The sequence below is a fragment of the Papaver somniferum genome, chromosome 6 (genome assembly GCF_003573695.1).
Source record: "Papaver somniferum cultivar HN1 chromosome 6, ASM357369v1, whole genome shotgun sequence".
NCBI lineage: Eukaryota > Viridiplantae > Streptophyta > Magnoliopsida > Ranunculales > Papaveraceae > Papaver > Papaver somniferum.
This window is the reverse complement of record NC_039363.1, coordinates 81783481-81798740: the sequence shown is the minus strand read 5'-3', so window position 1 is coordinate 81798740 and position 15260 is coordinate 81783481. Positions and strand designations below refer to the sequence as shown.

General features: G+C 34.8%; 3 protein-coding genes across 3 annotated transcripts; 1 reads left to right on the top strand and 2 right to left on the bottom strand.

Moving 5' to 3' along the window:
- Positions 1 to 590: 590 nt before the first annotated feature.
- On the bottom strand, positions 591 to 1361 carry LOC113290988. The gene has a single exon (XM_026540568.1). The coding sequence runs from the start codon at positions 1359 to 1361 to the stop codon at positions 591 to 593; it is 771 nt and encodes a 256-aa protein (XP_026396353.1).
- Positions 1362 to 1761: 400 nt separating this feature from the next.
- On the bottom strand, positions 1762 to 3296 carry LOC113290987. Its single transcript, XM_026540567.1, has 3 exons — positions 3152 to 3296; positions 2278 to 2984; positions 1762 to 1770 (listed from the first exon to the last, which is right to left on the bottom strand). The coding sequence occupies exons 1-3, from the start codon at positions 3294 to 3296 to the stop codon at positions 1762 to 1764; spliced, it is 861 nt and encodes a 286-aa protein (XP_026396352.1).
- Positions 3297 to 5607: 2311 nt separating this feature from the next.
- LOC113290985 (protein FAM133-like) lies at positions 5608 to 7344 on the top strand. Its single transcript, XM_026540566.1, has 7 exons — positions 5608 to 5662; positions 5894 to 5920; positions 6081 to 6170; positions 6442 to 6537; positions 6707 to 6820; positions 6927 to 7094; positions 7184 to 7344. The coding sequence occupies exons 1-7, from the start codon at positions 5608 to 5610 to the stop codon at positions 7342 to 7344; spliced, it is 711 nt and encodes a 236-aa protein (XP_026396351.1).
- The last annotated feature ends 7916 nt before the right edge of the window (positions 7345 to 15260 follow it).

Sequence of the window (15260 nt, the reverse complement as noted above, 5' to 3'; positions counted from 1 at the left end):
ATCTTCCACTAATTATCTGCTTTTGTGCATTGCTTACTCCATCAATGAAACACTTACTTTTTACCCTATTAATGCATTGCCCTGAACTAGATAGGTATTGATCAAGCAATTCCATAAGATTTTGCAGACTCTTTTTAGCTCCATTACAAAATATAAATACATCATCAGCAAAAAATAGATGGGTTGGATGAATACCTTTTTTGACTACCATAGGAATGATTTTTTCTTCATGAACCAACTGTGAAATATTTCTGCTCAGCACATCTTCCATTAGAATGAATAATAAAGGTGATAATGGATCACCTTGCCTTAAGCCCCTTCCAACTGGAAAAAATCCACATGGTACACCATTTACCATTACAGAAATTCTTGCATAATTGAGAATAGTTAGTATCCATTGACACCAAGAAGAAGAAAATCCTTATTTAAGTAACACTTTAACAAGGAACTCCCAGCTGACTGCATCATATGCCTGTGAAATATCTAATTTCAGTCCTACAGTCCCCCCTCTTCTTTTTTTTCATTTCATTTATCATTTCAGATGCTAATAAAACTTGTTCTTGTATGTTTCTCCCTTTGATGTAAGCAGTTTATTGAGGAGATACAAGCTTTACAATTAATTTACTCATCCTTGAAGTAATTAGTTTGGTAATAATCTTGAAACTGACATTGCTTAACCCAATGGGCCTAAATTGAGCAACATTTTTTGCACCTTGACATTTTGGCAGAAGAACAAGAAAACTGGAGTTCAAACCCTTTGGTATAAATTTTTTGTTCCAGCAAAATTGAATTGCAGCCACAAGATCATTTTGGATGATATCCCAACAAGTTTTATAAAAGATTCCAGGGTAGCCATCTGGACCAGGTGAGCTGCCTGAATCTATTGAAAAAGTTGTTTCTTTTATTTCTTCAGCTGTAGGAGTAGAGTCAAGCATATGTTGATCTTCAACAGTTATTAACTGAGGAATTACATCAAGTAGTTTCTCCACTATGTTCACTTCCTTGAACTGAAATCTTTTTTCAAAGAAGTTAACAAGTTCAGATGATATTTTTTCTTGATCAATAATGATATTGCCATTTACATCTTCTAATTCACTTACTTGACTGATGGATTGCCTTATCTTCATATTTGTGTGAAAGAAGTTTGTATTGGCTGAACCTTCCTTGACCCATTTAATCCTTGATTTCTGCCTCAATAAAGTATTATGTTGAACTTCTCTGCTTGATAATTCATTTTGAGCTTCCACTAGTGATTTTAGAGCATCTTCATCATAAGGGTCATCATCTGAATTTTTCATTGCAGTTTTAGCTTTAGCTTCAGCTTCTTGTATATTGACATTAACATTTCCAAATACAGTCATTTAATGTTTGTTTAAGATTCTTCATTTTCCTTATGAACACAAAAGCTGGATCACCCTGAACCAACTGTATTTAACTACTTGAAGAAACTATGGATGTTGTATCAACATTTTTTGAAACTTTTTAGGTGCATTTTTTGGTTTTCGAATGCTTACACAACCCCCTAACAAAGGAGCATGATCTGAGACCATTCTTAATCCTACTTTATATCCCCAATCACCATAAATTTGGAGGCATTTCTGATTAAACACCACTCTATATAGATTACACAAAATTCTCTTTTTTCCATGCTGACATTGGACCAAGAGAATTCCAAACCTGTCTTAGGAGCTTGTATAAGCTCACAATTATTCAAGCAATTTGTGAAATCCAATAAAGTGGTTTTATTAGGAGCTCTACCAACTACTTTCTCTGCAATAGAGGTTACAACATTAAAGTCACCTAAGAAAATCCATGGCTTCTGCAGGTCACTAATTATTTCCATTTCAGATCAAAGAAATCTTCTTTGAGTAATTCCAACATGAGCATGAACTCCAGAGACCAGGACTTCTCCCACACTAACAGTGATCATTTGACTTGACATAGAAATAACTTGAGGAGTTGAAATATTCTTATTCCAGAATAACCATATGTTTCCTTTTGAATTTTAAGAAGTAGAATTGTGAATTACCATACTTTTCGTACCTGGCAGATTTAACTTTTTGCAAAATGAAGCATTACAAAAAATTTTGGTTCAGCTATCCATACTAGTGCAGGATTAAATTGTTTTACATAAGACCTTAATCTGTCTTGGGCCCTTGGTCTTCTAAGGCCCCTTAAATTCCAATATATTATTTTCATTGATTAGATTGGGGTTTTTAGCCACTTTTCTAGGATTTTTCCTCCTAAAATTGTACTTAACTGGACTATTTTACTAACCTTTTGCTGCTCTGGAGTTTTGGCAATAGAAGTACTTGTTGAATTATTCTTTCCTGATGGATTATCAATTACCATTTCTTTTTCTACTATTTTGGCCCAAGATGTAACTGGAATAGCTTCTTCTGTCACCTTTCCATTACTTCCATTAACAAATTTGATAACAATGTTCTGCACAGTTCTGCTACTTCCAAAAATTTTGGTACTTCCATAATAACTGACTTCTTCTGACTGTTCCACCATAGAATCAAACCTGCCAGTCTTAGGAGAACCAATTTCTGCTGATGACCTAATAATTGTTGTTGTATCAATTGAATTTACTAGTGAGTCTTCCTCTCTGGAAGCTGGATCACATATATCAAAAGGAACATCAGCTGGTTTGTTTTTGTGTGAAACTGCTCTGAAAGAAGGAGCAGGAGTTTTGTTTTTATTCCTTTCCGCATAACACTCAGTAATTAAGTGACCAACTATTTTGCAGGTGGTACAAAAATTTGGACAATCATGAATCAATACTTCTTGGAAGAAACCTCCATATTTTGTGTTAATCCAGATTTTGCTAGGTATTGATTGAGCAAAATCCACCTCAACCAATACATTAGCATAGTACCCAATTTCACATTTTGTAGTAGCTACATCAATCTTGATTGGAGTTCCAATTTCCTTATAGATCTCAAATAAATTTTTTTCTTTCCAGAACTCAAGTCCTAAACCTGGGAATCGAATCCATACTGAGCTTTAGAACTTCTGAAATTTGCAGGACGAAAGTTTGATACCCAATTTCTAACTCTGAGAGTTTGATAATTGACCTCCCATTGCCCAGCTTTTATATAATTTCGATCAGTTTCATTATCTAATTTGATGGTGAAAAAACCTTTACCTAACGGAATGAGTTTACAATCCCCAATAAGTTTCCACTGCTGCTTGAGAATCATAGAAGCATCGATAAACTTTGTATTTTGTAAATTTAATCTTTCAATAAGTGAAAACTTCCAAGGATTTAAAAGCTTCTTCAAATAAATCATCAGGTAAATTTATTGATGGAACATTTTTTTCAACTGAGAGCCCTAATTTTTCACCATGATATTCATTAATTGGAGTGGTTTTAGGACCAGAATCCATTGGAAAACCACCTAATTAAATGCTACTAATCATGGAGAATCAGAAAACAAGAGAAATAAAGAATCAATACCTGAATTAATGAACGCTGAAGAACGAAAAATTTCGCCAAGTTATCTCCCGATCCTCAGACAGTCACTCTCCTCAACTCAGACTGATTCCCACTGCAAGTTCCCGAATACTATTTCCATCCGCCTCTGAACATGAATGTGTTTGAAGAAAACAACTATTGTATTTAAGCATCCGGCAAAAACTTTAGGAGCTAGACTATCAAATTACAAATTACTAACCATGCAATGACGGTTGTGATGTGGTCGTTTGCACGTCAAAACTAATTTACTTTCTGACTACTTGATTTTATATGAAGTACGAGTTAAGGAAGATCCGTTCCCGTAGAAAGGTCTTGGTTTTTATTTGATTTCAAGTTTTTATATAAACCAAGGGGCAGTTTTTTTGATTCTATGAAACCAAAACTAAAGTTAACTAAAATAAAAGCAATCAAGGAAATAAAACAAGCAAATCAAAGATGTTCTTGTTAATTCCCCAAGAACCATGATATTAACGCGTCTCTCTTTATTTGATTCAGATATTCAAATTTCTTAATTCTATAAACATTGAAGAGACCGAAGACAATGAAGGCGTCATGTCTTTGTATAAATTACTTTGGTGAACATCCTCAACATACCATTGTTACTTTGTTCTTTTAGTTACTTCACTTATTTGTGTTTCATATATATTTTTTCCATTTAAAGAATCCAATAATGTATAATTTTATTCTATTTTAAAATATTTTGTAAGATTCCTTTGATGTACGTAATATTAAGCTATCAGATTATATGTAAATCACAATTCTTGTTGTGTCATGATTTTTGTGTTATGTTTCATGAATTAATTATTATTGCATGTTTAATATGAGGGTTATATGATTGAATCATAACAATTTGATGAACTAGGGTAATTGCAGGGAACTATTGGGGGAAAAATCGATTTTGAGTACACAAACAAAGACTTGGCCATATTTTTTTTTGCAGTTGCAAAATTTTGGCAACGACTGACATATGTTGCTAATGTCCGATCAACGAAGACTTGAACAAGAATTAGCAATAGAATGAAAAATTTAGCAAACGCTATGTTACAAAATTATAATTTCTCAATGTCTTGTTTCTGTTGTGAGAAGTCGTTACTGACTGAATTTCGCAACGACGTTACAGCTGTTCGAAAAACTACAATAGGGTGTATGTTGCAACAACCCATTGTTGTTACAAGCTCGTTCAGCAACTTAAATAGTCCGTTGATAAATGCTAAATTTCGCATAGTGCTTTAGTAGTTAAACAACCAATCCCCTTTAGCTAATTTTTTCCCCTTTATTCTCATTTTGCTAATCCAAATAACCTATCAATTACACAGCTCCCTGTAGAAATGATCCATACTATCTGTATATTACTAGTTACTTAGTGAGATATATCTTGAGTAATTTGTTGCACTCACGACACACACTAATTATCTTATCTAAAAATATGGAATGCGGAGATTTTCTGAACGATAAACCATGTAGGACTTGAAGATTATAACTGAAGATTGAAGACTTTTCTTTTAGTTGTTATCTTTGTGATACTTCTCACAAACTTGATTATCTGAGATCCACGAATAGTTTATCTTGATAAATTTAAGACTTGCAGAAGATCGAACAAATTTTCTAGTTGCAGTTTGGGTAATTGGGAGCCCAAGAGTTGGATTCCAAGGGAATATGCCCAATTCCCCTGAACCCATTAGTCTCGAAAAAATCAGAATTGCACCCTCGAAATCATTCTTGAGTGAGAAAATTAGGCGCAGGCCCAAATTTTTCTTTTTTCTTACAGTCAGGCCCAATATTAATTTTTGCTACAGTCGCACCCAAATTTATTTAAAAATATTTAAAAGGTGCAGAAGTACAATATGACCCCCTTCAGCGGTTTCGTCAGTTTCATTAACTGCCTGAACGATCACAACATTAACTTTTCACCCGTTACTTTCTTTCCTTCTTCACCAGTTTTTTTTTCTCCTCTTCCATTAACTCCGTAACGGATCTGCAGAGAAAAAAATTCTACATCATTCGAAGAAATCGATCATTTAAACCGATGATTAAAGTTGATTAAACACTAGAAAATCAATTTCAAACTCTAAAAAACCCTAGAAACTACTTTCAATTTACGAACCCTAGTACTCAGTTCATCAAAAATGGATGAAACACCAACAAAAACTCGTCTTCAAAAGTCGAAAGAGAATAAATCAGGTATGAAAACTAGTTTAAATCATTGTATTCTTGCATGCATTCAGTAGATTTGATTTTATTTTTTTTCGATTTTAACTTTTGTTCTTGATGTTGATGACCCAAAAGACGAAGAAGAAAAAATCAAGTCGAAGAAACAGAAAAAAAAAACGGTGAGATTTATCATTAACTTCATCTGTTAGTGTTTGATTTTGTTTTTTCCAGTTTTTTTTTTAATTTTAATTTTTGTTGTAGTAACTGCCGATAATGTACCAGAAGCCGGTAATCCGGCCAAAAAAAAAATCTAGAAGAAAACTGTTTCTGGTGAGATTTTCATCCTGAATATGTTTGGTGATTTTAACATCATTTTACCCAATTTCTCCTGCTTTATAACTTACCCAATCTTCGATTTTAACATCATTTTTAGTTGTTGATGTTGAAGATGAAAAAGGAGAAAGTGATTGTGAACAACCACTGAAGGAGATGAAAATGAAGGCAAAGCAGGATGCTCTGAAGAGAAAGGAAGTCTCTGGTATGCATCTTCACTAGTTCATGTGTGATTCATGTTTGCATAACATAACAAGTTATGCAGATAAAATAAATGTTCATAACTTGTTATGCAACCACATGACAGGTTATGCTTACCAAAAAAACCTGCATAACATAACAAGTTATTCGTCATGACATATCTTGTTATGCCCATATTATTACTTCTGCATTACATATTATGCAACTAGTTTTGAACTGCATAACAAGTTACTTCTGCATAACATCATTTTTACCTGCTAATGATGATAATGTAGAAGATGGAAAAGGGGAAACTGATGGTGACCAGCAACAAAAGGAGACTAGAACCAACGTAAAGCACGATGCTTCCAAGAAGAAAAAGAAAGTCTCTGGTATGCATTTACATTCCTTCATGTGTGTATGCAACAAACAAAATCTGAATAACATGTAATGCAGAATAAAATAAATGTACATGACTTGTTATGCAGATGCATGACAGGTTATGCTTACCAAAGTTACTGCATAACCTTATATGAATAACTTATTTATTTGTTTTTCAAGAAGATCCTGAAGCAACCACCCCATCAAGGAATTCGCAGAGATTGAAAGATCAGGTATCACCTAGTTCACCTAAGCCTGGAGCAGAAAAGAAAACAAAGACTAAAAAGAAAGCTGGTGAGAACTTAACTTGCCTACATCTTTCATGTTTCTGAACATAACTTGATCTTTTCTAATTATGCATGATTTTGTTCTTGTTTGCTATTTGCTTCTGATCGACAAGATGAGGAGCAATTAATTGCGAATACTAGTGCACCTAGAGTTCAGCCTGATAAAGATACTAAGAGAAAAAAGAAAGCAGAGAAAGCTGCACCAAAGGAAGTTTTGGATGATGATACAGAGAATGAGTATGATACCGATGATTTTGAGAAAGCTGCACCAAAGGAAGCTGGTAAGATTTGCTTGTGATTTCTTTTTTGTGTGATATATTATTTCTTTAGTATGATTGATTTGTTTCAATGTTGATTTGCTCTGTATCAGGCAAGCAAGCTGTTGATAAGCAAAAGAAAATAAAAAGATGTGAACCCAAACAATCAGAATACGTGAAAAGGAAGAAGAAGGAGAAGCAAATTGAAAGATCCGAAAGTGAAGAAGAAGATGAAGATGAAGAAGAACCTGATCAGCAATGTGTCGTCTATTAACCAGGTGCGTTGAATTCCTGTTATGCATCAGTAAATAAAATTATGTTGATCATTTACCTGCTAGTTTTGTAGTTAACAGCTTGTAAAATACATAATACTTCTTTAAAAAAAATGCATAATAGGTTATGCAGACAACTGGGTGTGCATAACAAGTCATCATAGGTTATGCAACATAATAAATCTGCAAAAAATACATTTTAAGAAGTAGTTCATTATAGGTTATGCATGGTAAAAAATGTGCATAACAATTTATGCAGATGCCTGAATAAGAGGCATAGGAGGTTATGCAGTCAAAATAGCGGTTCTGACTTAGTAAAATGCAATTTTTTTTCTCTTTTATTTATGCAGTTAAACCTAAAACCAAACCTGCAACTCAGAAAGGTACTTATAGAGCAGGATTTCTAAGTGTAGGTACCTTGTTCACAAAAATAAAGGAAAGAGGTGGTTTTACTCCAACGCAGGCTAGTATGATGAATGTGAGTCCATTTAAGAAATTCTATAACTGGATATCTACTGCGGAGATGTCATTGTTTGATGGTAAGAGCATCCAGCTGATGGATGAGGTCTTTTTATTATATAACCATGATGATTTGAGTCAGCATTCATTCAAGGTGTCCGAAAACAAGTATATACCGTCAATGTCTAGTGAGCTTTCTGCTACTTTTATGATTCCAAGAGTTGAAGGAGATAGAGGAAGAAATATTCTGACTTTAAAGGAAGAGGTAGAGCTGACTCAGTCACTTGCCTTGGTCAAGAAATTCCCACTCAAAACAGCGGCAGATAAAGTGAGTACAGATCCCAAAGAACGGGTAACAAAGGTGTGGGTAGATGATATTCAAAGGATGGTGTTGGAAAAACTTGATAAGAAAGGTTGTGAAGAGGAAGTTGTCTGCCTTGTCTGCCTCTACATGCTAGTCGTCTTGTTCTTTTCTGGGTAAATGAGAGACAATTTGGACGTCCCATATGTTGGTTTGGTGAAGAATTTGCAAACCATGGACTCTGTATCATTTCCTGATCTGATTCACGAACACCTGATGGGCGGCATCAAAACTGTGAAAGAAAAGAATCTTCAGATCAGAAATTTCCCTGGTTGCACTATATATTCTCTTGTGAGTTGGTTTTTTTTTTTTACTTAATCTCTGTCAATAAATCAAATCTATATAATATCTTATATACTAGTTATTGTTTTTTACAGCTTTGGTTGGCTGAGCACTCTAACATAGTTGAGTTGGCATCCGACATCAAGGTCAGAGACAGTGCTACTACACCAAGATCTGAGAGGTGGGACTTTGCAGCAATGAAGAAAGCAATGCTCAAGAAGCATATTATAGACTTAAAGGTATTTTTTTATGAACCTTTATAAATAATTGCATAACATCTTATGCATATACAATTGTGAATGCGTAACATCTTATGCATATACAATTATGAATGCATAACCTGTTATGCATTATTTAATGTTTATGAACCTTTATAAATAATTGCATAACATCTTATGCATATGCAATTGTGAATGCATAACCGGTTATGCATTATTTAAAAATGAAGTGTTAAGAAGGGTTGTGAAATATGAGTGCATAATATGTTATGAACCTTTATAAATAATTGCATAACATCTTATGCATATGCAATTGTGAATGCATAACCAGTTATGCATTTTAAAAATGACAAAGTGTTAAGCAGGGTTATGAAATATGAGAGCATAATATGTTATGCAACTCCAAAGTTTAATGCATGGTTAGTTATGCATTGTTTAAAATATATGCACCACATGTTATACATATAAAAAATATTGTTATATTTTTTATGCATTCCCGGATGAGTGTTATTAATCATGTTGAAGTTTCATGAGAACTTTAGAGATGCATACATTCCAATGGAGTTGGAACTCTGTGAACCAAGAGAACTAAGAAACAGGAAAACTATATATGAAATCATCGCAATGGATCTTGAAGTGAACATGGACAAATATGAAGACGCATTTCAGGATGCGTTATAGATCAATGAAGAAGAGAAGTTTCCTGATAGTCCTGGAGCAAGGTTGAAGAATGTCCAAGAAATGCTAAAAGACATCAAACGGACTCGGGAGAAATATGGACAGACTGGAGGAGACTTCAATTCTCAGTTGTACGATAAAGTGAAGGAGTTTCTCGTTGCTTCAGGCGTAAAGAGGAGGTGCGAGTGTAATCATCAGATGGCCCTAGCGTCAATGCATCATCAGCTGAGCCTAGCGTTCCATTGAGTCAAAATTTGCCAAGGAATGAGACACTTGTTGAAGTGGTATCCTCAACTGAACCACCTACACAAGAATCATTGCCGGAAGTTATCAGACTTGATAGCCAAGACCAAACTGCTAGTCAAGGACTCCAGTCTTCACCTTACAAGTTCATGGACCTGGAAAAAGCTGTTAATCTCTCCAGCGACAAGGAAACATACACGCCAGAGGAATTGGAGACAACATTAAATCTGGGAACAACTCAAAAAATAATTGAAGAACAGGAAAAAGAATTTTTGGCTGGTGATGATGGTGCTGGAGGCGAAGATGGTTCTAGAGGAGAAGATGATGAACATCTTCCAGAAACTCAGAAGAAAGCAGGAGCAGCTGAAGGGCCCACATTTAATCTCCATATTTCACAAGGAGAAGAAGGTGCTGGAGGACAAAAACAACAAGCTATTGAGATGCCAGAAGAGCCAGTCGTAGAAATGCCGCAATAACCAGCTGTTGAGATGCCAGAAGAGCCAGTTGCAGAAAAGCCGCAACAACCAGCTGTTGAGACGGCCGTTGATGCAAATAAGGAGATGGTCGTTGAGGCGGAGAATCCTTTAACTCCAGCCACAGAAGAAGCTGCTGAAAATGACTCGAATGAAGCCGCACAGAATCCCTCAACTCCAGCCACATAAGATGTTACAGAAGCTGCAGAGATGGGGCGAATTACCACACACGGAATGGTACAGAAAATATAAAGCAGATTATGTATTTTAAAAAGCATGAACTACTTGAAGTTTTTTTTTATGTCGAATCAACTATATACTATTTATTATTTTTAATTTAACTATATACTATTTATTATGTTAATGTTTTGCTGTTTAATAAACTACTATTTACTTATTTTCTATATCTTACACTATTTATTAGTTATATCTTACACTTTTTGGATACATGAATATGTAGGAAGATGAACTGGGAGAAGAATTTGAACCAAGAACAGGATTTGCGAAGAGTGAACCTGTGAAGAAATACACAACAAAAGGAAAACCAACCAAGAAGGAAGAAGAGGATGGGGACAAGGAACATAAAGGGGAAAACCAACCAGGAAGCAAGGTAAAAGAATCAAACAAAGGACATCATGGAATCAAAGGACAACCAGTGTACTACTCAAAGATTGTGAGCTCGGGAAGCAGCAGAAGCAAAAAGACAAGCCTGATGAGAATAAAGTTGAAGAAGAAAATCCTCATACGTCTGTTAGCGGGCCATTCAGAAAATTACCTCCGCTGAAACAATGGAATGCTTTCAAAATTACAAGGATACAATGGAACCAGCCTTGATGGAAGTACTGGAGACATACTTTGAGAATTCCAACAGCCTGTAAGTACATCAAAACTACCTTTATGCTTGTTTAAAAAATCAATGCATTACAGGTTATGCTTCTTATGAAATAAATGCATAACAAAATATGCTTAAAAAACCCATGCATGATAAATTATGCTTCTAAAACAATCCATGCATAACACAACCCTCTAGTTTATGGTTCTGCCACATGTCACTTGAATAAAATATCCCACTAATTATGTCTTCTGCAGAAATTCGGCTTGGAGTATCAGAGAAGGAGAAGACCCGTACTTGTGGGATATTCAGATTCACGGATATGTAATAAGGCAGCTAATGAACAATGAATACCTAGAAGAACAAGTACTACGCTTCTACAATTATATGTTGTGGAAGAAGCGGAAAAATGAAGAAAATGATGTGAGTATTCAACAGAGGTATGCGGAGTCTGCATTCATGAGGCCAGATGCTTGGGTAAGTCAAAACAAAAATATCATTTTGCTAGATAACAAGTCATCATTGCATATTATCTTATGCCCATATTATTACTTCTGCATAACATGTTATGCAACTAGTTTTGAACTGCATAACAAGTTATTCAACATTGTTTCCTACACCTGTTATGCACCCTTTCAATTGCATCCACTAACCTTTTTTTTTTCCTAAAAAATATTTCTTTTGCGGTTCATTGTTAAAACAAAGGAGAAAGATGGGATTTCCAAATATGTTGGAGAATTCATCTTGAATCTCCCTATTGAAGTTGAGAAAATGTTCATTCCAATGAACTATATGACAAAGAAAAACCTTGCTGGTACACATTGGACATTGTTAGAGTATGACTTTTCATAGGGTGAGTGGAACTTCTATAACAGTCTTTCAGGCTATAAAGTTAACTGCAAGAAACAAGCTCTTATAATGGCAAATGCTTGTATGCCTTATTTGATCCAAAGATATGACAAACTGAATCTATCACCGGAATTCGAGGATATAAAGAGAGAACCTCTTGTATACAAGGATATTTTTAACAAGATTGTTCTTGAACAAGGTCATCACCCCGACTGCCTCATATTTGTATGCTATTATATGAAGATGAGTATGAAGTCTGCAGTCAGGCAGAAATGGCTGAAGTTGGGAAAGGAAGATGCAGTAGCAAAATCCAACAAGAAAAGAATAAGTATGGTATTGAAAACGCTGACGGATCTTGGAAACTGTTGGGCGATAGATGCCAATGAAGACATTTGGGATGATGCTGCGCGTCAATGTGATGAAGTTGTGCGTAAATGTTCCTGATGTTGAGCATAATAGAAAGGTTCAAACGTAACTTTGTTTTAACAACCTGTGTGTTGTTGGTAGGTTGAGCAATTTAACTTGGGAGTGAAAACTAATGGGAAAGTAGTTAGTGCAAAGCTTAATTCAGTCAGTAGTTATGTGTAATGTGTTGGTATGAATCTTGTCTGAACAACTTACATCTTGTTATCTTGTCGATCTTTATATATATATATATATATTTATTATATATCAATGCATGTTTCAGTGCTTCTATTTGCTGCAATCTTATTTCATTTAACTGTACTATGATAACGAGGGGGCGCGTCCCCCTCGACCCCTGATTATAAACATAACATGATATAAATCTTACAAGGAAAATGAAGGAACAATAGGTTACATATAAATATCTAAATATCATGTTATGCAACAAAATAAATTTGAATAACATGTTATGCAAAATAAAATAAATGTGCATGACTTGTAATGCAGACACATGACTTGTTATGCAGATGCAAATGCATGAAGGAACCACAGTTGCATGACTCGTTATGCAGCCATCTTTAAAAGAATAAATGCATAACAGATTGTGCATATTTGAAAAAGAATGCATAAGAGATTATGCATGTTAAAAAAATAATGCATAACACGTTATGCATCATCAAAAACTAATGCATAATCTATTATGCATTTAAGAATAAAAATGAATAACGTTATATGATAGAAGCAGAAAAACACACAGTGAAAAAAAGAAGTATTTTTTCATAAAACCAATATAAAAAAAGAAAATAAGTAAAAAAAAAGTATTTGTTCATAAAAACTAATACATAAACTAATTAAAGAAAAGTGAATAAGGCTCAAACATAAAAGTAATAGTCTGAAGAAACAAACAAGATAATTGCTCTCCCTTAACTTCCCTTAGTCTGCTTCGGCGTCTTTGGAGGCTTCTTGTAACAGGTAGGATTTGTACATGTTTGCTTGTTGTGATGACCAAGCTCAAAACAATTACCACAGCGCATAGCTCTCCTGGGCAGCTTCTCGTATCTGCTCAAATGCCTATTAGCTTGTGGTCTCCCTGGCGGCCTCCTAACATCAGGTACATCGATAATATCATTACCTTCATAAACTTCAGGCCTGTTGTAGTTCGGAATAGGATGAATTGCATGGTTGTAGGCATTATTGAAGTATGAAGTAGTGAAATAAGGTTCAACAAAATCATATGGATTGGAACCATACATTGTTATTGAAGCAAAAGCATGCACACATGGAAACCCATAGACGCGCCACCTCTGACAGGTATATGTCCTTGCCTAAAGGTTAACACAATGAGAACTCTCACCGCCTTCTACTTCATAAACATGAGTATCGGACTGTATAACCATTCATGTTAAACCCTCATCAATAAGAGCCTTCATCTTTGCTTCGTTCTTCGGTGTGAGAATTGTTATGAAACTTTTACCAGTATTCCTTATTTCTGACATCATACTCATCACATCCTTATCATATCCAGAAGAGCATTTGCAGGGAGCTTCTTGTGTACCTTTATCCAACTATTTAAGGATTCAGCAAGAGTAGAAGATTTCCTTCCATACCTACATCCCTGAAAAAAGGCATTTGATCACCTCTCGGGAGGGATATCTTCAATGTAGTCTGCAACCCAACCACAACCAAGACCCCTAATCATAGCGATGGAAGTTTGGAAACCTTCGGGACTAAGAGCGTACACATCAGCTTGAAATGCATCAATAACGGCACCATACCTTTCGTCAGAAGCATTAATAGGTAAGTTCATCTTAAGATGATAATACCATAAACTATGGAAGGCTCCAGAAAAAATAACTGGATTCGCTCTCTTTAGTCCTTCTCCACGATCATATAAAAATGTGATTGGCCTTTGATCATGATCAAGAACATTACTCAAATTCCTCAAGAACCATTCCCAGTTATCATTATCTTACTAGGGCCATGGCTAGTGGAAAAAACCCTGCACAGAAGAAAACATGTTTCAGAACTTTAAAAAATATAAAATCAAGCCAACGTCTACATAAATTATTATGCATCTAAAATAAAAATAATGCATAATGTCTTATGCATCTAAACAAAATGATGCATAAGAAATTATGCACGTGCAAAAAAAATCCATAAATCAGAAAAGTGAAAACAATAATGCATAAGATATTATGCATCTAAAACAAAATAATGTATAATGTCTCATGCATCTAAACAAAAATGATGAATAACCAGCAAAGTGAAAATAATAATCTACAAGATATTATGCATATAAATAAAAAAATGTATAAGACATTATGAATCCAAAATAAATAATGCATGAGACATTATGCACATATATAAAAAGGATGCATTATCAGAAAAATTACCATTTTCAGCATTGATAGCGGTTGCAGCCATGAGGCATCCTCTAAATCTCCCTGTAAGAAAGGTAGCATCGACATAAATCATGGGACGAAGGTAACGGTAACCATGAATGCATGCCTCAAAAGAAATAAAAAGGCGCACAAACTTATTTAAAGGTGCTTCAACTTCTAAATCAGTTGAACTGTCCTCGTTCGATTCAGTTTCATCATCCATTTGAACTTGAAAATCAATCCAACTCCCAGGATTTGCGCTATGAATGTTATGTACATACCATACCAGATGCGAATACGACATGGCATCCTCGCCAAATATATCCTCATAGAGTTTCTCCCTTCCATTGTATGCTTGATAGTATTTCACATTGATCCCATAACTAGTTTTGAAAAAAAATTCAAATCAAAAGCTTTGAAACTCGGATCACTTCTAATTTCATCCTTGATTAGACTAGAAATTTTTTTACTGCTGGGCCTGTGGAAAAGCCTTTCACGTCCCACAACACAGTGATGACTGCTAGCATATTTCTTAACCTTAAGCATCTTGTTTTTAACATCAACAGCATAAACTTTATACTCCCAAGGGCAATTTTCTTTTGAGCATTTTGCATAGAACCTGCTAGGTTCATTCTTAGTATATAGAAGAACATACCCATTCTTTACTTCGTATTTCTTCACTGCAATACGTACCTCTGCTACACCTCCAAAAATTTTTTTACTAACTTCACCAAGTA